The 24,312-nt window shown below is 40.0% G+C and overlaps 1 protein-coding gene across 1 annotated transcript in view; it reads left to right on the top strand.

The window, feature by feature from the left end:
• The window catches only part of TRDN (triadin), a 408,805-nt gene that overhangs the window by 231,595 nt on the left and 152,898 nt on the right, over positions 1–24,312 (top strand). The window contains exon 21 of the mRNA XM_056563602.1: positions 20,930–20,986. Within this exon, the coding sequence (XP_056419577.1) occupies positions 20,930–20,986 (57 nt within the window). The remainder of the gene's footprint in view (positions 1–20,929; positions 20,987–24,312) is intronic.

Genomic DNA, 24,312 nt, shown 5'->3' with positions numbered 1-24,312 from the left:
TGGGAGTAGTAGCTCCTGTACTTATAGACAGATCGCCCTGGGTGTCACTCCTGACACCCGTTGCGATCGTTCATAATATAGCAGAAATGCAGAGCAGCTCTATACAGTGCTCGCATCTCTGCACTATTCTTCTTCCTTTGCATCAGTTTGCATCCGTTATTAGAATGGTCTGTTTAGGAGGCATTAACAGGGAAAATTTGAACTTTAGCGATCCAAAAAAAATTATGGTGATACCTTTTTTAACAAAATTTCCTAGGGCGCCAATACAAAAAATATAAAGAAAAGATACACTAGTGATGGAAAAAATTTAATTTAACAAAATGTATCTTTATTATAATGAAATTTTAATAAATTTTTTAAACAGGGATCAATTTATGTGGGCAGGCAGGGCACTAAAAATGTTGCTGACAACAATAAAAATGTAGTTTGTGTGTGTTTTTCACTCTTTTTTTTTTATTTATTTTTTTACATTTATTAGGTGGTACCACTGCTCCCAGCATGGAACACACTGTTCCATGATGGGAGTAGTAGTACCTGTACTAATTGACAGATCGCCCATGTCACTTCTGACTATGGTCTTCTATGCACTGCCATATATATACATATATTCATATTTCCCGCAGAGAGCTGTGATTTTCCAGATGGTTCCAGCCACTCACAACTCTCTGCAGGAAATATGAATAATAGGTAAAGATACCGCATATACTCATACTACAGTGGGATCAGAGAAGAGCGGTCGGCCGCCCGCATCTATACATTATACAGGATGAACGCATCCGGTGTCAGAAGTGACACTCGCTGCAATCTGTCTATTAATGCAGGTACTACAGCTCCCAGCATGGAGCAGAGTGCGTTCCATGTTGGGAGCAGTAGTACTTGCAGTTGTGGACATATCACAACAAATGTCACTTCTGACACTCACTGCAATCGTCCTATCTATTGCAGAAATGCGAGCGCAGGAGAAAGCTGCTTCCATCTATACATTATACAGGACGATCGCAGGGGTGTCACTAATGAAAAGATTCAGTATTTAGAATCGAGTTGAAGTTCGGATTCGGTACAAATCACATTTTTTTATTAAATTCGGAACATGCTGATGTTACCCCATATTTTTCTTTTTACAAGGGATAATAGGACCCCCCCAAAAAAAAAATTTGTAACCCCATTTCTTCAGCGTATAGAAATACCTCATGTGTGGATGTAAAGTGCTCTTTGGGTGAACTACAATGCTCAAAAGAGAAGGAGCGCCATTGAGCTTTTGGAAAGAGAATTTGGTTGGAATAGAAGTCAGGGACCATGTGCATTTACAAAGCCCCGTGCTACCAGAACAGTGGGCTGTGCAAATGAAAAATTACATTGTTCCAAAAATTTGTCAGACACCTGTGGGACGTAAATGCTCACTGCACCCCTTGTTACATTCCTTGAGGGGTGTAGTTTCCAATATGGGGTCACATGTCGGAGAGGGGGGGGGGGGTCCCACTGTTCTGGCAGCATAGGGGCTTTGTAAATGCACATGGCCTTCAATTCCAGACACATTCTCTCGCTAAAAGACTAATGGTGCTCCTTTTCCTCTTAGCTTCTTAGTGCACCAGCAGAGCACTTTACATCCACATATGGGGTATTTATATACTCAGAAGAGTGTTGGTGTTACAAATTATGTTTTTTTTTTTTCCTATTACCCCTTGTGAAAATGAAAAATTTGGGAAAACACCTGCATTTTAGTGAAAAAAAAATAATAATTTTTACGTCCAACTTTACCGAAAATTCTTTAAACACCTGAATGGTGTTAAGGCTCACTCTACCCCTTGTTACATTTCGTGAGGGGCGTAGTTTCCAAAATGTGGTTACATGTGGGTGTTTTTATTTTTTGCGTTTAGGTCAGAACCGCTGTAACAATTAGCCACCCCTGTGCAAATCACCTCAAATGTACATGGTGCTCTCACTCCTAAGCCTTGTTGTGCGCTCGCAGAGCATTTTACGTCCACATATGGGGTATTTCCGTACTCAACGAAATTGCGTTACAAATTTTGGGTCTTTTATTCCTTTTACCTCTTGTGAAAATGAAAAGTATGGGGCAATACCAGCATGTTAGTGTAAAAAATAAAAAAAAAATTACAATTACATGCTGGCGTAGACCCCAACTTTACCTTTTTATAAGGGGTAAAGGAGAAAAAGACCCCCAAAATTTGTTAGACAATTTCTCCTGAGTACGGAAATACCCCCTATTTGGCCCTAAACTGTTGCCGTGAAATACGACAGGGCTCCGAAGGGCCTCTGCTACCAAAATTACCCTACAAAAGTGTTTCCCAAACAGGGTGCCTCCAGCTGTTGCAAAACTCCCAGCATGCCTGGACAGTTAATGTCTGTCCGGCAATACTGGGAGTTGTTGATTCGCAACAACTCCCAGGCTCCGTTTTGGAAACGTACCAGACGTTTTTCATTTTTATTGGGGGGAGGTAACTGTGTAGGGTTATGTGTATATGTAGTGTTTAACTTTTTATTTTGTGTAGTGTTCACAGCGAGTTTCCCGCTGGGAGTTTGAGCTGCAGCGGAAAATTTGCTGCATTTCAAACTTGCAGCGAGAAACTCACTGTAAACCCCCATCCATATGAATGTACCCAGTACATTCACATTGGGGGAGGGGGGTTAAACCTCTAGATGTTGCAAAACTACAACTCCCAGCATGCCCTTTGGCTGTCCGGGCATGCTGTGGGTTGTAGTTATGCAACAGCTGGAGGCACACTGGTTGCAAAACACTGAGAGTTTGTTACTTAACTCAGTGTTTCCAGCTGTTGCAAAACTACAACTCCCAGCATGCATGGTCTGTCAGTGTATGCTTGGAGTTATAGTTTTGCAACAGCTGGAGGCACACGGGTTGGGAAACACTGAGTCAGGAAACAGACAATGTTTCCCAACCAGTGTGCCTCCAGTTGTTGCAAAACTACAACTCCCAGAATGCCCAGAAAGCGAAAGGGCATGTTGGGAGCTGTAGTTATGCAACAACAGGAGAACAGTTTGGAGACCACTGTGTAGTGGTGTCCAAACTGTAGCCCTCCAGAGGTTGTAAAACTTCAACTCTCAGGAAGCCCAGACTGCCCAGGAATGCTGAGAGTTGGAGTTCGGCAACATCTGAATGGCCAGATGTTGCCAAAGTACAACTCCCATAATGCCTGGACTGTTTTGGGATGCTTTGAATTGTAGTTTTGCTACATCTGGAGCGCTACAGTTTGGACACCATGTAGACATGTTGGGAGCTGTAGTTATGCAACAACAGGAGAACAGTTTGGAGACCACTGTGTAGTGGTGTCCAAACTGTGCCCTTCCAGAGGATGCAAAACTAAAACTCCCAGCATGCCGAGACTGTCCAGGCATGCTGGGAGTTATAGTTCTGCAACATCTGAAGGGCCAGATGAGACCCGATCAGCCCAGAATCACTGCAAATCGCCGATCTGAATTGATTGGCGATTTGCAGCGATCGCCGACATGGTGGGGTCTCAGGACGCCCCCAGAGGTTTGCACGGGGTGCCTGCTGAATGATTTCAGCAGGCATCCCAGTCCGGTCCCCATCTGGCGCATAGTGGGGACTGAAATTCCCATGGGTGTACAGGTACGCCCTGGGTCCTTAAGTCCCAGGATGTCAGGGCCTAAATGTACGCTCTGGGTCCTTAACGGGATAAACAAAAACCCTGACCCTCGCAAATAGGGGTGGGTAAGGGTTAAATTACTTATCATATGTTTGTAGTTGACATATAAGTGACATGTGTACCAAGGTTCATGTTATTATCTTTAGCCGTTTGGAAGTGATGCTGGAACATACACACATATATACATACATACACACTCATTATATACAGTATATACACTGCTCAAAAAACACTAAGGGAACACTAAGATAACATCCTAAATCTGAATGAATGAACTAATGGTATGAAATACTTTTGTCTTGATATAGTTGAATGTGCTGACAACAAAATCACACAAAAATTATCAATGGAAATCAAATTTATCAACTCATGGAGGTCTGGATATGGAGTCACACTCAAAATCTAAGTGGAAAACCACACTACAGGCTGATCCAACTTTGATGTACTGTCCTTAAAACAAGTCAGAATGAGGCTCAGTACTGAGCCTCCACGTGCCCATATGACCTCCCTACAATGCCTGGGCATACTCCTGATGAGGTGACGGACAGTCTGTGGCAAACTTCTGGACAGTCTGTGGTGCAACGTGGCGTTGGTGGATGGAACAAGACATGATGTCCCAGATGTGCTCAATCGGATTAAGGTCTTGGGAACATACGGACCAGTCCATAACATCAATACCTTCCTCTTGCAGGAACTGCTGACACACTCCAGCCACATGAGGTCTAGCATTGCCTTGTATTAGGAGGAACCCAGGGCCACCGCACCAGCATATGGTCTCACAAGGGGTCTGAGTATCTCCCCTTGGTACCTAATGGCTGTCAGGCTACCTCTGGCAAGCCAATGGAGGGCTGGGCGGCCCCCCAAAGAAATGCCATCCCACACCATTACTGACCCACTGTCAAACCGGTCATGCTGGAGGATATTGCAGGCAGCAGAACATTCTCCACGTCGTCTTCAAACTCTGTCACATGTGATCAGTGTGAACCTGCTTTCATCTGTGAAGAGCACAGGGCGCCAGTGGAGAATTTGCCAATCTTGGTGTTCTCTGGCAAATGCCAAACTTCCTGCATGGTGTTGGGCTGTAAGCACAACCCCCACCTGTGGACGTCGGGCCCTCATATCACCCTCATGGAGTCTGTTTCTGACTGTTTTAGAGGACAAGTGCACATTTTAGGCCTGCTGGAGGTCATTTTGCAGGGCTCTGGCACTGTTCCTCCTTGTACAAAGGTGGAGGTAGAGGTCCGGCTGCTGGGTTGTTGTCCTCCTATGGCCTCCTCCACGTCTCCTGATGTACTGGCCTGTCTCCTGGTAGCACCTCCATGCTCTGGACACTAAACTGACAAACACAGCAAACCTTCTTGCCACAGCTCGCATTCATGTGTCATCCTGGATGAGCTACACTACTTGAGCCACTTGTGTGGGTTGTAGACTCCGTCTCATGCTACCAATAGAGTGAAAGCACCGCCAGCACTCAAAAGTGACCAAAACATCAGTCAGGAAGCATAGGAACTGAGAGGTGGTCTGTGGTCACCACCTACAGAACCACACCTTTATTGGGGGTGTCTTGCTAATTGCCTGTAATTTCCACCTGTTGTCTGTTCCATTTGCACAACAGCATGGGAAATTGATTGTCAATCAGTGTTACTTCCTGAGTGGATTTCACAGAAGTGGGATAGACTTTGAGTTACATTGTGTTGTGTGTGTGTGTGTGTGTATATATATATATATATATATATATATATATATATATATATATATATATACAAATAAAAAAAAAATAATAGAAGTGCACTAACCAGTATCAAGCAAAACTTGTCATAACTACTTCATATAGCTGAGGCTATATGTGGTGGTGGAAATAAAAACTGTGTTAACAGAAATTATCTGGTTTGCCCATGGCAACCTATCACAGCTCTTCTTTCATTTTACCAGAACTTGTTAAGATATAAAAACTGAGCTGTGATTGGTTGTTATGAGCCAAACCAGACAGATTTTACATTACAGTTTTTACTTATTCCCCTAAGTATGCGTCAAAACAACTTAATAAGAAAGGGAAACCATTTTAATACAAGATGCAAAAATAGAAATAAAGAATTTGAAACTGAAAATATCTTTTTTATACTCTTTGTAAATTTTACCATAAGAAAACTCTCGATGGAAAGGTATTGAAAAACAGACTTTTTTTTAATTGTATAAAACTTTATTTTGCATATTCCTAACAAAATAATACAACTTTGATGAGTAAGGCCTCTTTCACATTACCGTTGGGCTTAGCAATGCGGAGCTCTATCGGCAATTCCATTGATTTTAGCTGAGAAAAAAATAGTGCATGCACTATATTTTTCTCCGCTTAAGGGTATGTTCACACTGAGGAATTGGAGAGGAATTTTCACGAGTAATTCTGCTTGCTTTTTCCTCTCCAATTCATTCAGCAGTGAAAATCCCCATAGAGCTGTGCAGAATTTCTGCCCCTCAGTTCACACTGAGGAATTTCCTCAAGCAGAATTCTGACGAGGAAGTCTGTTCCGCTTGAAGAAAGAACATGTTCTTTCTTTCAAGCGGAATCAGCGTCTTACTCCCATAGAGATCAATGTTAATTTTTTTTTTCAGTCAGAATCATTTCCACGCGGAATTCTCGCGGAATTGGCGTGGAATATCCGCATGAAAAAAAAGAGGATAATATATATATTATACTCTTCTCCTCCTCTGCTTGAAATTTTCATTTCCGCTGTGGTATCACAGCACAGAAGAGTACAAAGTAACAGTGCTGAATAGGTGTTATAGTTGAGCCGAGTTTGTAGAGCAGATTGATGTAGTCACATGATGTAGTCACATGGTGCAGGCTTTATAAGAGCACAGGCGTGGTTAACAGTCCAAGTCATACACTGAGGTATCAGACAGATGCAGAGCCAGGTAACAGACTTGGGTGAAAACCAGAAACGTAAGATAGAAATAGCAGCAGAAACCTTTTCTAGTAGTCCAACTACACTATTGCTCAGGCACCAGGGGATGTGTGGAGCAGAGTTAGATAGGTGGTGCCTGACAGAGATTGGCAGAGCAAAAGAAGAGAGAGGGCGCTCAGTAGCGCATCACCACTTGATAATAACAGGTGAACTCAGATATGGATAATGCTCACCCAGAAGGTTACACTCGCCAAGTGTAACCATGGAAAGTAGCGTGTAATGGTGTATGCCGGCAGCCGATCCACCTGAGAAAATCTGCACAAATGCAAGGAGCCTCCAAGGGAGCAGTGGATATCAAAAGGCACTGGACATACTCTTAGGGTAGAAACACTTTAATCACCCATCATGCAACGCGTTTCACAGATTATCTGCTTCATCAGGCATCTGCCTGATGAAGCAGATAATCTGTGAAACGCGTTGCATGATGGGTGATTAAAGTGTTTCTACCCTAAGAGTATGTCCAGCTCCTTTTGATATCCGCCGCTCCCTTGGAGGCTCCTCGGATTTGTAGAGATTGGCAGAGGAAGGGAAACAGGAATTAATATGCACTGGCTCGTAACTCCTTCATGACCCAGCAAATTTTGATTTCTGGCTCATATTTTTTTCCTCCTTACATTCTAAGACCCATAACTTTTTTGTTTTTCGACTAACAAAGTTGCGTTAGGGCTTATTTTCTGCGTGACGAGTTGGAATTTCCAATGATTCCCTTTTTTTTCTCATACAATGTATTACAAAGCCATAAAAAAATAATCTACAGGGCAAAATTGAAAAAAATATGGAATTGCACTAATTTATAGGGCAATAATTTTTATGAAGTTCAAAATACGGTAAATCAGACATTCCAGATTTATTCTATGAGTCAGTATGATTCCAGTGATACCAAACTTTAATCATTTTTGTTTTGTTTTATTGTTAAAAAAACTATTGAAACCTTTATATATATATATATACATATATATATATATATATATATATATATATATATATATATATATATATATATAGACAAAGAATAAGTCAGCCAGCACTTTAGTTGATACCAAACTATTATATGGACCTGGCCTACAGGTGCACGCTACTAGGCTAGATATACAGCAACAGAAGAATGCAGCAGCACACTGCCAGCACAAAGATATAGTTGAAACATGATCATGTTTCAACTATATCTTTGTGCTGGCAGTGTGCTGCTGCATTCTTCTGTTGCTGTATATATATATAAATATATTTGTTCAATAACATGTTTTCATCCCTATAACTTTTTTATTTTTCCATCTAGACAGCTCTTTTGGGGTTTGCTTTATGCGCCATGAGCTGTAGTTTTTAACGGTACCACATTTTTTGTGATGCAATGTAACCAAAAATCAGCAATTTTGGCATTTGAATTTTTTTTGTGTTTACGTGCAGGATCAGAAACATAATGATTTAATAGTTCGGACGATTATGCATGATACCAAATATTTGTATTTTTTTTTTCTTTGTACAGTGTTTTATTTAAAAAATGGGAAAAGGGGGTGCTTAGAATTTTTATTGGGGGAGAGATTTTTTTTATATTTTTACATTGAGGGGGGGGCGGCTATGGGACCACTACACACCAGGGAATTGCAGCATTTAGTGTTTAAATGCTGTGATCTGTATAGATCATGGTATTTAACCAGTTAAATGACGGCCCTCGGCGCGATCGCTGAAGTCCATCATTACCGGCAGATGTCAGCTACCGATAGCAGTGGACAACTCCCAGTCATGATGCGGACCCGCTCCGCGGGCCGCCGTCATGTCCGCCCACCCGACCCATGACGCACATGTACGTCATGGGTCGGTAAGGGGTTAAAAAGACAGACTGTGCACAAGCGCAACCCCTATAGGATCAGGAATCAGGAACTGCCATAAATCTTACATAAACTTAAATTTTTAACAATATGTTTGAGCCTTTAACTCCTTAAGGACACAGGGTTTTTCCATTTTTGCATTTTTGTTTTTTCCTCATCAACTTCTAAAAATCATAACGCTTTCAATTTTGCACTTACAGACTTATATGAGGGCTTATTTTTTTCACCACCAATTGTACAATTGTACAGCAAAACCAGAAAATATAAATTTTGTGGGGCAAAAAAAAAAAATGCCAATTTATAAATGTTGCGGGCTTTTTATTCTATGCAGTACACTTTTCGGTAAAAATGACACAATATCTTTATTCTGTAGGTCTATCTGGTTACAAAGATACTTAATTTATATAAGTTTTATTTTATTTTACTACTTTAAAAAAATTATAAAATTATAACTCCAAAATTATGGAATAAATGTGTTGGTTCTCAAGGACTTATGTGAGCATATTTCATAATGATGGTATATGATAGGTGTAATGAAACTATAAATTATGTCATATGGGATATAGGAAGATATGTGTGGATAGAGCCTAAAACTAAAACAAAATTAAAAGGTAGTGGTGACTTTGAGTTTTTAAATGGTGATCACTGAACCCGCTTCAGACTTCCACCCAATCGTCCCACCAAGCCTGCCATAGCTTGATCTACGGACGATCCACCTGATTTCACTCACACACCATCAGTGAGTGCACTATTCCATGAGGATCCATCCAGCAAAGAAACACTAGGATGCTACATGTTAGCGGGCTGGTCTGTCTGAAAGCAGACTCCGCCGTCTAAAGCCAGCACGCTGCCACTGCGGGACCTGTCATCTGAGGACTTTCGTCTCCCTGGTATGAACAGATTATTTTATCTTTTTTGCCGACCGCCGAGTTGTGCTATACTGTCTCACCCACTATTACCAGTTACCAGGTGTCTGCTCTCACCTTATTGCAGCGCTCCTCTGACCCGCCATTATCCTAACAGCAGAGCCTGTATTAGCACTCATTGCAGCGCGCAGCATCAGGCTATATTAATGGACACCATTCACGGGACTCCAGCGCTTCCCTGACCTGACAAACATTCACTTGTTCACAGAGTGTATACGTGTCAGCAGAGTCGGCAGGAGCGCTCATATCAACGCACATGGCATCAGCGCTGAAAAAGTGGGCACACTGCCAAGGTGCTCCAGCGCTGCTTTCACACACTAAGAAAAGCTGCTTTGTGCACTTTCACTACATATCCCGTGGATTACAAATTTTACCAACTGTGGACATTGATTTGGAAGTGTTTGAACATTGATTTTGTGCATTTTTACAAATTCTTAACCTTTTAAAACCATTGTATTATACTGTGAAACACCAGGGTGGATTGCCGGCATCCACTCTGGAGAGATTGTATTGATTTTACTAGATGTTATTAAATATCATTTAAAAACTCAAAGTCACCACTACCTCTTACTTTTGAGAGTTTTAGGCTCTATCCATACATATCTTCCTATGTCCCAGATGACATCATTTATAGTTCCATTGCACCTATCATATACCATCATAATTACACATGCTCACAAAAGTCCTTGAGAACCAACACATTTATTCTATATTTATTGTTTGCCACTAATTTCTGTCAAAACCTGGTGTAGCCACTAGGGGTTTACACCATGCTGGATTCTCGTACGACCCAATAGATTGAGCACACCCACTGCTGTTTTTTTTTTTTTTTTTACATGCACTAAAATTAGTATGTGTAAAATTGTCATCTTCTAACCCCTAAAACTTTTTTATTTTTCCATATATAGGGATATATGAGGGCTCATTTTTTACGCCGTGATCTGACGTTTTTATTGATACAATTTTTTGTCGCTTTTTATACATTTTTTAGGGTATACAAAGTGACCAAAAATACGCAATTTTGAACTTTGGAATTTTTTCATGTGTACGCCGTTGATCGTGCGGTTTAATTAACAACATATTTTTCTAGTTCCGACATTTACACACGTGGTGATACTATATATGTTTATTTTTATTTTTATATACATTAATTATTTAAGGGTGCTGATTTAAGCTTTTATTAGGGAAGGGGTTAAATCCCATTTATTAACAATTTTTTACACTTTTTTTTTGCAATGTTATAGCCCCCATAGGGGACTATAACATGCAATACCTTGATTGCAGACACTAATCAATGCTATGCCATAGCATTGCATCAATCAGTGTTATTGGTGCTCTGCTGCTCCAGCCTGGATCTCCGGCATGGAGCAGCAGAGCGACGAATGGAAGGCGGGAGTCGAGGTAAGAAGCGACCTGCTGTCCTCTCAGCTGTTCGGGATGCCGCAATTTCACTGCGGCAGTCCTGAACAGCCCACTGAGCTAATCAGCAATGCTTTTCTCCCATTTTAGATGCCACAGTCAACTTTGATTGTGGCGTCTAAAGGGTTAATACCTACATTAGCCGATCGACGATGTCTGGTATTTGCCGCTGGTCCTGGCTGGTGAAAGCAACTGTGACCTGCTGGGTATGAAGTGCGCTCAGCTCCTGAGCGTGCTTCACATAATGGGAGCCGGCGGCACAATTGTAAATATAAGCTTGTGGTCGTTAAGGGGTTAAATCACCCTGTGCACGAAAAGCAATAAAACTATCTAGTTTTTTAGGACTAAAACACTCTGATCATTAGGGGGTAAAAACTGTGAAAATTATATACTAAGTATGTTTGAAAATTCTATAACTTTTCATTATACAATGAATAAACTCTTTTACCCTTTTATCATCTAGGGGTATAAATGCACCTTTTTTCACTGTATCTATGTTCCTTTCTCATTGTTGTTTTTATTTACTCCTTTTGCTTGTGAAGTTTGTTTTTCCTTGATTTTTTTCAAACATTTCCTCCTGCACAGTTTACGTCATCTTTATGTCATCTTTATGTGTAAAAGAGAGATTGTTTTTGATAATACTAGCCAAATTGGTTGCTTTCATAAATCTCTGGAGGTAAATTCAAACAAGCCAGTAATAAAAGTAATTTGAGAACATTTCCTCTGTAGTGCGTTGTGTCAGGCTGTGAATTAAAATCAGAGAGCATGCAATCATCTCGCAGACTGTATGTCACTTAAACACAGTGCAAGCGAAAAAACAAACTCCATAACCCAACACTCAAAAGGAAAAGTGATCTGAGAAACATATTGAGAAGCCAACTGTGCAATCAGAAGCCAGCAGCCTGTTTACTCATCTCTTCATTAACCGGGACTCTTCAGAATGGAAGATCCGTACAGCTCTATACATGACATGACTTCCAAACTGCCTCCAGATTCTATTGGTTTACCCAGATGCCTATCTTGTATTAGATAAGGATGCATTCACTTGTATTGACTTGCAGCTATAATACTGCAAAAAAAAAAAAAAAGAAAAAAAAAAGTGAAAAAAAGTGAATAAAGATCATTTAACACCTTCCCTAAAAATAAAATTGAATCACCCCTTTTTCCCATAAAAAATCCAGTGTAAATAAAAATAATAATAAACATATGTGGTAGCGCCGCGTGCGGAAATGTCCAAATTATAAAAATGTCGTTAATTAAACCGCTTGGTCAATGGCGTACATGCAAAAAAATTCCAAAAGTCCAAAATAGTGCATTTTTGGTCACTTTTTATATCATGAAAAAATTAATAAAAAGTCCTATCAATCAATAAGTCCTATCAATGCAAAAATGGTGCCGCTAAAAACTACAGATCACGGCGCAAAAAATGAGCCCTCATACCGCCCCATACACAGAAAAATTAAAAAGTTATAGGGGTCAGAAGATGATAATTTTAAACGTATACATTTTTCTGTATGATTTTTTCCAGAAGTACAACAAAATCAAACCTACATAAGTAGGGTATCATTTTAATCGTATGGACCTACAGAATAAAGAGAAGGTGTCATTTTTACTGAAAAATGTACTGCGTAGAAACGGAAGTTCCCAAAATTACAAAATGGCGTTTTTTTTTTCAATTTTGTCTCACAATTATTTTTTTTCCATTTCGCGATCGATTTTTGGGTAAAATAACTGACGTCATTACAAAGTAGAATTGGTGGCGCAAAAAATAAGCCATCATATGGATTTTTTTAGGTGCAAAATTGAAAGAGTTGAGATTTTTTAAAGGTAAGGAGGAAAAAACAAAAATGCAAAAACAGAAAAAATTTTAAGGGGTTAAAAATGGAAGAATGTATAGTGTGAAAGGGGTCTAATGGCAGTTCATGATATCATATTATGTATTACAAATAAATTGGATACCCTGCTGCAAGTATGCAATCAGAATAGAGCAGTGAATAAAGAATGATACATTTTATCGTATACAAAAAACCCTCCATATACGTTTTTTTGTGGAGGTATATTGTAGCCCTGCTGATGTTCTATTGCAGCTCTAAAGAAGTTGAAGCTTGGGCATGAGCCCATATACACTCATGTGCCAACAATATTTTACTGCAGCTCATGCCGTTTGTTCATTTTATTTTGTGTGTCACAATGACATAAGCATACTTAACATTCGCAGCAGCAAGATTTGAAGTGACCATATTTCTTGCTTTATTTGGTCACTATTTTTCTGTTAAACACCCCAAGCATGCATTTAAAATGCATTTATAATGAAATGTTAAATATATGTTATCTACATTTTAAGCAGCACATTTGTATGCAGCCTGGAGGTTTCAAGCTGGGTGTGAGACTTAATGATTAGTTAAAATGCAGGTAATTAGAATGTAGCATCACTTCATAGGGAACAAACTTGTCAAACATTTAAAAAAGCTCGGGCTGGCAGTAATAATCCTTGTCAACAATATCTTACAGTTTTCCTTGCCTTTCTGTGTCATACTTAGCCCTTGAGGCGAATTGTGAGGCACTCCATGTATAAGAATAAACTTGAGTGAATGTAAAAAGCTAGGTGATAAATGGTATTACAAATATTTATTTAAAGGGATTGTCGTTGCATAGGAAATGCCTGCTCCGACAATCACTACCTGCTGTGGGGACACATCCCGACCAATGATTGGCTGAGAAGCCATTTCCTATCTTCTGAGATAAGACCAGGAAGATCAGCCGGGAACCAACAAGCACCAGAATGGCAGTAGGGTGGGGGTGGGGGCAGTTGTGCGTGATTAATGCATATTTTACTTTGTTAGACCAATGTGCCTGTTTTTAAGGTGATTATACACACACACACACACACACACATATATATATATATATATATATATATATATATATATATATATATATTTACTTTCATTATTCTTACATGATGTAAAGATATACGGGGGAGATTCATCAAACCCTGTTGACCGGTTGCCCATAGCAACCAATCAGATAGTTTTTTCTTTTTTGACAACTGCTCAAATTTTCTTTTATGGACAACTGCTCAAATTTTCCTCTGGACAGGTTTTGATAAATCTCCCTAATAGAATTTGTATCCCATATATGCTGTGTGTGAAATGACAGGCATTGTGGACCACCTATATGATGATAGGCTTGCAGAAATAGAAACAGGTGTTGGCACTGATGAAATAATGTTAATAGTGTTGTAGATCTCAAGATTTAAGCAGCGGCAGGACTGCACCTCTGCCAATTTTGAGCCCAACAGGTGCTCCAGCCGTATAGAGAAAAGGCAATCTCAAATATCGAAGAAAAAGAAACACAGGGGGCACTCACATGTCTTGAATCAGTTGCTGGCTTCTTTATTCAGGGTGCAAAGGAACGCATGTACAGCCAGCAACTGATTCAAGACATGTGAGTGCCCCCCATGTTTCTTTTCCACTTAAAGGGGTACGACACCGGGAGCTCGTGACATCATAGCCCCTTCATGACGTTGCGCCCCGCCCTCTCAATGCAATTCTATGGGAGGGGGCGTGACAGCCTTCACGCCCCCTCCCATAGACTTGCATTGAGGGGGTGGGGTGTGATGTCAGGAGGGGGCTATGACGTCAAGAGCTCCCGGCGCCGGCTCCAGCATTTGGAACAATTTGTTCCAAACGCTGAGCAAGTGAGTACTCTTTTAATCTAGTTAGGTGACCTACAGACCCAGAGATTGGGCTCCATTAACGCAACAATAGTAGGAAAAAGCTCAGAAAGGATTCTTGTTAAATTCTTCAAGCTTTACTACATCCAAATAAGTCCAAACAGAGTCCGATCAGCTGACTTATGTTCTTAGGACATTGGTCATCATTAATATAAAGATTGAAGTTTTTAACACAAATCCTTCCTGACACTGGGCTTCTTCCTGCTTTTTTGTTGCATATTGTTGCGTGCATACGACTATTCATTAACCAAGGATAGAAAAAGTTTTCAATTAACCCTTACATACTTTAGTTTGAAATTCACTGCAGGGCAAGCTAAAAAAAAGTATTAAGAAAAAAAGAACAGCTGATGTTAAACATCTAGCTAACACGTCCTAGCAGGTGGTATAATTGGAGTTCTGCTTTAATGCTCTGAAAGTCTTTTAAAAAAGCAGCTTGGTTTCTGATATCCCAGCGGTGCCTAGAATGTGCCCAAATGTTCATGCTCCTTACTAGCTGACATTGGAGGTGTCCTTGTGTTTTTACACACACATATGCACAATGAACACCAAGTGGCATCACAGTTTGATCACTGTCTTTCCTGTTTACAGCATAAGGTGAAGTCAGAGAAACAATTATTAGAAAAACCTTCTGGATATGCCCCTGTGAATGGGCCGGTGCCACTAAATGGATTCCGTATTTTCATCTTTCCAAGCTGTATATGAGTATATGAAAAGTGTTCTGTTCTATATATAATTGATTCTGTAAAGCATTTTAAATGGAATTGATTTTACATATAACAAAATATCACGTTATTTAGATATTCACTTTTCAATAAATCTTAAAAATGTCAAGTGCTACAAGTCTGAATGACTATGATTACAGTGAGAATTTTAAGTCATAGGATTCCTTTGTTATGGATAAGTGTTTTTCTACATACAACCATAGGTGTAAAATATTTGCAGATTTTCACCTCCAGTAGCCTGATATTTACCCTCAATTGATAGAGGAGAGTGGGATATATGTCTTTATGGAAAAATGGCATAAAATGAGGCATAAACATTATTATGACATTGACCAATGATACACAGTACGTACCACTTGGAGGTACAAGAATACAAAAGCTTGACCTTGAAGCTCCTCTGTGTCACGGCCAGTGCTGGGTAAAATGTTAGGTCACAGGAGAACAGAACAACAATAGGAATGCAAGGAATAAGTAATGTTGGTAATGGGTTAAACCACAATCATGGTCACAGGTTAAAAGAAAACCTGAGTTTAAATAGCCTGCCTCTTTTATGCATGAGTGCCGACCCCGAAACTGATTGGCCCAGCAACCACATGTTCTCATTGGCGGGTCGGCTGCATCACTCAAACAGCGCAAGGACCAGATCCAGCAATTAGCAACAAACAGCTAAGGCTAGCTTGACACCGACTTATGTTGTCTGTCACAGGTATTTGTTGGCATTCCACTAAGAATGATATGATGCTAGTTTAACCCCTTAAGGAGCAGGGGTTTTTCAGTTTTTGCACTTTAATTTTTTTCCTCCTTTCCTTTAAAAAATCATAATTCTTTCAATTTTTCACCTAAAAATCCATATGATTGCTTATTTTTTGTGCCACCAATTCTACTTTGTAATGACATCAGTCATTTTAACCAAAAATCTACGGTGAAATGGTAAAAAAAAATCATTGTGAGACAAAATTGAAAAGAAAAACGCCATTTTGTAAATTTTTCGGTAAAAATGACACATTCTCTTCATTCTATAAGTCCATACCAATAAAATGATACCCTACTTATATAGGTTTGATTTTGTCGTACTTTTGAAAAAAATCATAACTACATGCAGGAAAATGTATACGTTTAAAATTGTCATCTTCTGACCCCTATAACTTTTTAATTTTTCCGCATATGGAGCAGTTTGAGGACAAATTTTTTGCGCCGTGATCTGAAGTTTTTAGCTGTACCATTTTTGTATTGATAGGACTTGTTGATCTCTTTTTATTCATTTTTTCATGATATAAAAAGTAACCAAAAATACACTATTTTGGACTTAGGAATTTTTTTTTACACGTACACCATTGGCTGTGCAGTTTAATTAACTATATATTTTTATAATTTAGACATTTCTGCACGCTGCGATACCACATATGTTTATTTTTATCTACACTGTTTTTTTTTTAATGGGAAAAGGGGGGTGATTCAAACTTTTTGCTAGGGGAGGGGTTACATGATCTTTATTCACTTTTTTTTGCAGTGTTATAGCTCCCATAGGGGGCTAGAACACTGCACACACTGGGGGAGATTTATCAAAACCTGTGCAAAGCAAAAGTTGCCCAGTTGCCCATAGCAACCAATCAGATTGCTTCTTTCATTTTACAGAGGCCTTGTTAAAAATGAAAGAAGCGATCTGATTGGTTGCTATGGGCAACTGCACCACTCTTCCTCTGCACAGTTTTTGATAAATCTCCCTTACTGATCTTTTACATTGATCACTGGTTTCTCATAGGAGAGGTTTCTCAAAAAGAGGTTAATGGGACATAATAGTGCAGGTGATTATGCTATTAAAGAAGAATCCAATTTATTGCTACTGTTGCCAGTCTAATCTGTGTAGTACTTGCACCTATGTGGTTGGACGGATTTTCAATACATACTGATGTGCATTGTATGTTGGTGTTATCCTAACATTATCTGTTTTGTATTGACTGTCTGACCATGTAACCGGAGTTTTTTATTGTTTCAATAAAACGAATAGAAAAAATAAAAAAAGTCCAGTGGTAAGAAATGTATCCCCTATCTGCTGGCACCTCCTGCGATCTCCTGTGTTTGGATCAGCTGACCTGCTGTGTTTCATCACATTTCACACACAACAGGTCAGCTGATCCAAACGGGGTCCCTCAATACATCTCTATGGGAGTGGCAGAGACACAGCATCTCTGTGTGTCTCTCCCATAGAGATGAATAAAGGGTGCGAGTTTCGAGCAGCTGAGCTAGGGCCCCAAATGGGATATTGCAGAGTCCCAGGGGTTGGACCCCCCACAATCAGACATTTATCCTCTATCCCGTGGATAAGGGATACATTTCTCACCACTGGAATTCTACTTTACGTTCCATTAAATTAGTATATACCAATGGAATATTGAAATTAATGGTGCTGCTGTATGCTACAGTATACTGTACATGACAGACATTCACTAGCCTGAATTCTATATTTAAAGGGGTATTGCAGGAAAAAAAACGTTTTTAGATATATCAACTGGCTCCAGAAAGTTAAACAGATTTGTAAATTACTTCTATTTAAAAAATCTTAATTCTTTCAGTACTTATGAGCTTCTGAAGTTAAGGTTGTTCTTTTCTGTCTAAATCCTCTCTGATGACACCTTTCTCGGGAAACACCCAGTTTAGAAGATGTTAGCTATGGGGATTTGCTTCTAAACTGGGCGTTTCCCGAGACAGGTGTCATCAGAGAGGATTTAGACAGAAAAGAACAACCTTAACTTCAGAAGCTCATAAGTACTGAAAGGATTACGATTTTTTAATAGAAGTCATTTACAAATTTGTTTAACTTTCTGGAGCCATTTGACATAAAAAAAAGTTTTTTCCTGGAATACCCCTTTAACAGTTTTGCCAAATTTCCTTGAGTTAAAAACTTACTGGTGTTCAAACACTCTGCTATGTATAGTCTGTAAAAAGGCTATTGATCTGCTCAAAAGCATTATTAACTTTTACCTCCTAAATCACATGTGTGTAAGAAGTAGAGAAAAATGTCTTTTCTTTCCACGCACTATGTGCTTTGAGTGAATATATTACTGAACATAAACCTGTCTTGTGATCATTTATTTCTTTTACCCAATAAGCCTTTAAGTAGTCTTGTGTAAATAATGTACAACTGTTTAACAATAATTAATTCATCCTAAATTTACCCTGTTGGGAAATAGATGGCCGGAAATTAAGTCTTCGTATCTCCTTCTTTTTTTTTCCCCCTCATTGGCCAAATGACAAGTTCAGAGCAACCAAGTGAATTAATATGATTAGCAAATAGGCTTATGGATTTAAATTGTACCTGTCTTTTTTTTTTCTTTTTTAATTTACTGAATTTATTCAGATTACAAATATGGCCAACATTGAAAAGTGAAAAATATCAAGCAGTAACCAAATACATAAAGTAAAGTAATCTAGTATAAGAATGTAAGCAGAGAAATACATTTTGAACAGGTACAGCAAATTTGTGGAAATTATTACAAAATTACTAAATATATAATGAATGCTAACAGTATGTATTAAACAGACACAATAGTTTCTAAACCAGTGCATAAAAATGTAAAATAATAAAGGGATAGTAGAGAAGAAAGACATTTGAAATAGGGTGGAAATGGGGTTGGGCTGGGGAGGACTGGGATCTCAATGGAAGGTCTGGTAGAGAAATATTACTATCCCAGAGAGCCAGATAAATCCAATGTCCCCACATTTTATCATATTTCTTCAAGATACTTACAGTATTTCCATACTGTAGTTTAAATATTCCATTTCTGAAAGTTGTGAGTGCCGGTGGCGCATCTGCTTGGCCCGGAGCTCACGTGTCCTTATTGGCTGGCTGCATCACAGAATGATGAATAGCCCTGCAACATGCCGGGCTATTGCCAGGACAACAAGATATGCCACTAGTCGCCGGAGGGGAGAATGAAGGCAATGCCAGAGCCGGAACTTGCGCTGAAAAGGTTGTTACAGTATAGTATTATAGTAGTATATTAATAATATTAATAGTAGTTTCCATGTTGAAGTTTGGAGTATTACTATTTTGGTATTATTAATGCCTTATTGGTATTGTTTAAGCCCTTATTTAAATAACTTGCCAACTAGGATATATTTTTTTCTCTACTAGTCTATGTAACCATGTGTAATCATTGTCCCAAAATACCATTGCCTATTTACATATTGTATCAACAATGCTTTATTTAGGCCGGCAAACCTGACATGACAGCTTTTTGTATTTTATTGAACAACTGTTAATAATTTTTTTTTTAACTCACTTATAATAAAAAATAAAAAAATGAAAGAAGCGATCTTATTGGTTGCTATGGGCAAATGGTCAACTTTTCCTCTGCATAGAGTTTGATAAGTCTCTCTCTCTCTCTCTCTCTCTCTCTCTATCTCTATCTCTATCTCTATCTCTATATATATATATATATATAGGGGATAGTGTATATTGCGCTGCAGTTGTCCTTTAAGCAGGACATATTGAGATGCAAAAGAGAATCCAATACAGCACAGGTTATAAGAAGTTTTGATAATGAGATAAAAAGCTCAAATCCACATCGAGTCCCCTGTTTTTGGAATCAAAAAAACAGTATCATTTTGGCTTCAAATGTCTTTCTCTCTTGTGTGTTTTTGAAGGTCCCTCTCAGTATCCTGATTGTAAGGTCATGTATGGAGTGGCATGTTTGAGTAAAATGATGTCCAACAGAGGTGCAGTAGTCATTTTCTTTATGGCGGTTTATGCAATGTCTGTGTAAATTCATCCTTTCGTTGAGTTTCCGGCTGGTTTCACCAATGTAGCATCCCATGTCACACTTGGTGCGTTGTATCAAGTAGAACACATTTGGGGATGTGCAGGTGTATAGTCCCCTAATGATATATGTCTTGTTGTTGTGGGTGGCTTCCATCTTGGTGCAGATATGTTGGCAGAGTTTACAGCGAGGTTTGGTGCAGGCTTTGGTCCCATTGTCTGTGTCTGTTCTTTCTGTAGGTAATTTTCGGCTGACCAGCTTTTGTTTTAAATTGTGTGGTTGTTTGAAGGCCAAGATGGGAGGTTCAGGGAAGATTTCTTTTAGCATCTTTTCTTTTAGCATCTCATCTTCCGCCAATATCGGAATATATTACGTATTTCTTCATGTGGCTACCAGTAGTACGCGTGGTGATGGTTGTATCTCTCTGTATTGTAGTAGGTATTCCCATGGTGTTTGAAGGGCAGAGTGTATTTTCCTATTGATTATCCTTGGTTTGTATCCTTTTTGTTTTAATTTCTCAGACAGTGTTTGTAGGTGCAGGTCTCTGTCATCAGGGTTAGAGCAGATGCGATGGTACCTGGTAGCTTGGCTGTATATGATGCCTTTTTTTGTGTGTGAAGGATATTTGTGAGATGCAACCTGTGTCTTCTGCTTGTGAGCTTAGATTTGCTTTGGACTTGATAAAGGGAGGAATCCCGAAAGCTTGTCTCTACAAAATTCTGTCAGTCCAATAATAAAGGTATTACAAGATACTGCTACATTTTTTGATTTGCATCTGCATCACTGGACTAAAACGGCTGACTCAAATATAATATATATATATATATATATATATATATATATATATATATATCAGTTTTTTATGTTGTTTATTAGGTAAAAATAATGTTGTTGCCTACATGTAAATAGTTTTTGACTTTGACCTTATTGCAGTGAAAGAAGAATTAAAGAAAAAAGTTCCAGAGAAGAAGGAAGAGCCAAAGAAAGCAGGTATGAGATAAAATAATAGCTACTCAGCTTGTATTAGATCTTGTCTAGAATTATTACACTTTGGCATTTAAGTCGAGTTGCCTCTTAGGTAGAAAAAAACCTAACAAGGAGCATAAAAAGATATAGGGGGAGATTTAGCATTGCTTTTAGAGCTTTTTGTTTTATTGCTTACTCCGGGCACACAAAATGTTGCATGTGCTATACTATGTCTGATATCTTTCTAAATTGTGCACTTAAAATTAAGTACCAAAGATAATGATGATGATGATTATCATGACATTATTATTACTGTAATATTATTATTATTATATAAGCAAAAAGCATTCCACTTTTTAAAATAAATTTTAAAAGAATACATATTTTTTTGTCAGTTTTCTTTTGAGATTTCTTTATATTTGATCTATTTTTAACCTGATAAGGATGCAGGGAGTACATGTACACCCCGGTCCCATTACCGGCGTTTAAAACACACTCAGGGGATGAGCGTGCGTTAAACCCGGTGGGTCCTGACTGCTATCAGCAGCCAGGATCCAAGGTTAATGCCGGGCATCACAGATTGGGCCGATGCCTGGCATTAACCCTTTAGGCTCAGCAATCAAACTTGATCACGGCATCTAAAATGAAAGTGAAACTATCCCAACAACTCAGCGGAGCTGATCGGGACCATCTCAACGAAATTGTGATGTCCCGATTAGCTAATAGGACGGCATGAGGGCCCTTACCTGCCTACTCTCTGTCTGATCGGATCTCTGCTGATCCAGAAAGCTTCTGCAGGCTGGAGCAGCAGAGCACATATACCACTGATCAATGCTATGCTATGGCATAGCAATGAACAGTATATGCAATCAAAATATTGCATGGTACAGCCCCCTATGGGGTGTAAAGAAAAATAAAGTGAAAAGTTGAAAAAAAAGTTGATAAATGTGAAAAAGCCCCTCCCCTAATAATAATGTAATAAAAATAATCATATATGGTACCACCGCAAGCGTAAATGTCCCATCTATTAAACTATAATGGTAGCCAAACCACACAGTCGAAGTACAAAATTGTGCATTTTTGGTCACTTCATATACCATAAAATGTCTTTGTCTCTTGTTTGTTTTTGAAATTCCCTCTCAGTATCTTGATTGTAAGGTCATGTATGGAGTGGCATGTTTGAGTAAAATGATGTCCAACTGGGGTGCAGTAGTAATTTTCTTTATATCGGTTTATGGAATGTCCGTGTAAATTCATCCTTTCGTTGAGATTCCGGCCGGTTTCACCAATCTAGCATCCCATGTCACACTTGGTGCATTGTATCATGTAGACCACATTTTGGGATGTGCAGGTGTATAGTCCCCTAATGTTATATCTCTTGTTGTTGTGGGTGGCTTCCATCTTGGTGCAGATATGTTGGCAGAGTTTACAGCGAGGTTTGGTGCAGGCTTTGGTCCCATTGTCTGTGTCTGTTCTTTCTGTAGGTAATTTTCGGCTGACCAGCTTTTGTTTTAAATTGTGTGGTTGTTTGAAGGCCAAGATGGGAGGTTCAGGGAAGATTTCTTTTAGCATCTTTTCTTTTAGCATCTCATCTTCCGCCAATATCGGAATATATTACGTATTTCTTCATGTGGCTACCAGTAGTACGCGTGGTGATGGTTGTATCTCTTTGTATTGTAGCAGGTATTCCCGTGGTGTTTGAAGGGCGGAGTGTATTTTCCTATTGATTATCCTTGGTTTGTATCCTTTTTGTTTTAATTTCTCAGACAGTGATTGTAGGTGCAGGTCTCTGTCATCAGGGTTGGAGCAGATGCGATGGTACCTGGTAGCTTGGCTGTATATGATGCCTATTTTTGTGTGTGAAGGATATTTGTGAGATGCAACCTGTGTCTTTTGCTTGTGAGCTTAGATTTGCTTTGGACTTGATAAAGGGAGGAATCCCGAAAGCTTGTCTCTAAAAAATTCTGTTAGTCCAATAATAAAGGTATTACAAGAAGATACTGCAAAGTTTTTTGATTTGCATCTGCATCACTGGACTAAAACGGCTGACTCAAATATAATATATACCGTATATACTCGAGTATAAGCCGAGTTTTTCAGCACGATTTTTTCGTGCTGAAAACACCCCCCTCGGCTTATACTCGAGTGAACTCTCCGCCCTCAGTGGTCTTCAACCTGCGGACCTCCAGATGTTTCAAAACTATAACTGCCAGCAAGCCTGGGCAGCCATCGGCTGTCCGGGCTTGCTGGGAGTTATAGTTTTGAAACATCTGGAGGTCCGCAGGTTGAAGACCACTGCGGCCTTCGACATCATCCAGCCCCCCCCCCCCCCCTCTCACCCCCTTTAGTTCTGTACTCACCTCCGCTCGGCGGGACGTTAGGGTGTGCTGGTACGGGCCATCTGTGCTGCAGGGACAGTCGTTCCGGGCTGTCCATCTTCACAAGGGGGGGGGGCCTCTTCTCCGCGCTTCGGGCCTGGCCCTGGAATAGTCACGTTGCCTTGACGACGACGCACAGGAACGTTCATGAGTAACCTTCCTGTGCGTCGTCGTCAAGGCAACGTCTCTATTCTGGGCCCGAATAGCGGAGAAGAGGCCCCCCCAGTGAAGATGGACAGCCCGGAACGACTATCCCTCTGCACCAGACTGTCCCTGCAGCACAGATGGCCCGGACCAGCGCACCCTAACGTCCCGCCGAGCGGAGGTGAGTACAGAACTAAAGGGGGTGGGGGGGGCTGGATGATGTCGAAGGCCGCAGTGGTCTTCAACCTGGGTTCCTCCAGATGTTTCAAAGCTACAACTCCCAGCAAGCCCGGACAGCCGATGGCTGCCCGGGCTTGCTGGGAGTTGTAGTTTTGAAACATCTGGAGGTCCGCAGGTTGAAGACCACTGTAACAGACATTGACAAGCGGTGATGATGAAGGGGTGGCTGGGGGGGGGGCTGATGACATGTGGTGATGATGAAGGGGGGGGTGTGATGATGACAAGGGGATGATGAAGGGGGGGTGTGGGATGATGACAAGGGGATGATGAAGGGGGGTGGGATAATGACAAGGGGATGAGGAAGGGGGGTGTAGGATGGTAAGGGGATGATGAAGGGAGGGTGGGATAATGACAAGGGGATGATGAAGGGGGGGTGTGGGATGATAAGTGGATGATGACAGGCGGTGATGATTAAGGGGGGTGGGATGATGACAGGGGGGATGATGACAGGCGGTGATGATGAAGGGGGAATGATGACAGGGTGATGATGATGAGGGTGTTAATGACGGGGGTCTGGATGATGACAGGGGGGATGATGTATTTCCTACCATAGGCTTATATTCGAGTCAATAACTTTTCCTGGGTTTT

The sequence above is a fragment of the Hyla sarda genome, chromosome 3 (genome assembly GCF_029499605.1).
Source record: "Hyla sarda isolate aHylSar1 chromosome 3, aHylSar1.hap1, whole genome shotgun sequence".
NCBI classification, from domain to species: Eukaryota; Metazoa; Chordata; class Amphibia; order Anura; family Hylidae; genus Hyla; species Hyla sarda.
This window is presented reverse-complemented; position numbering and strand designations above follow the sequence as displayed.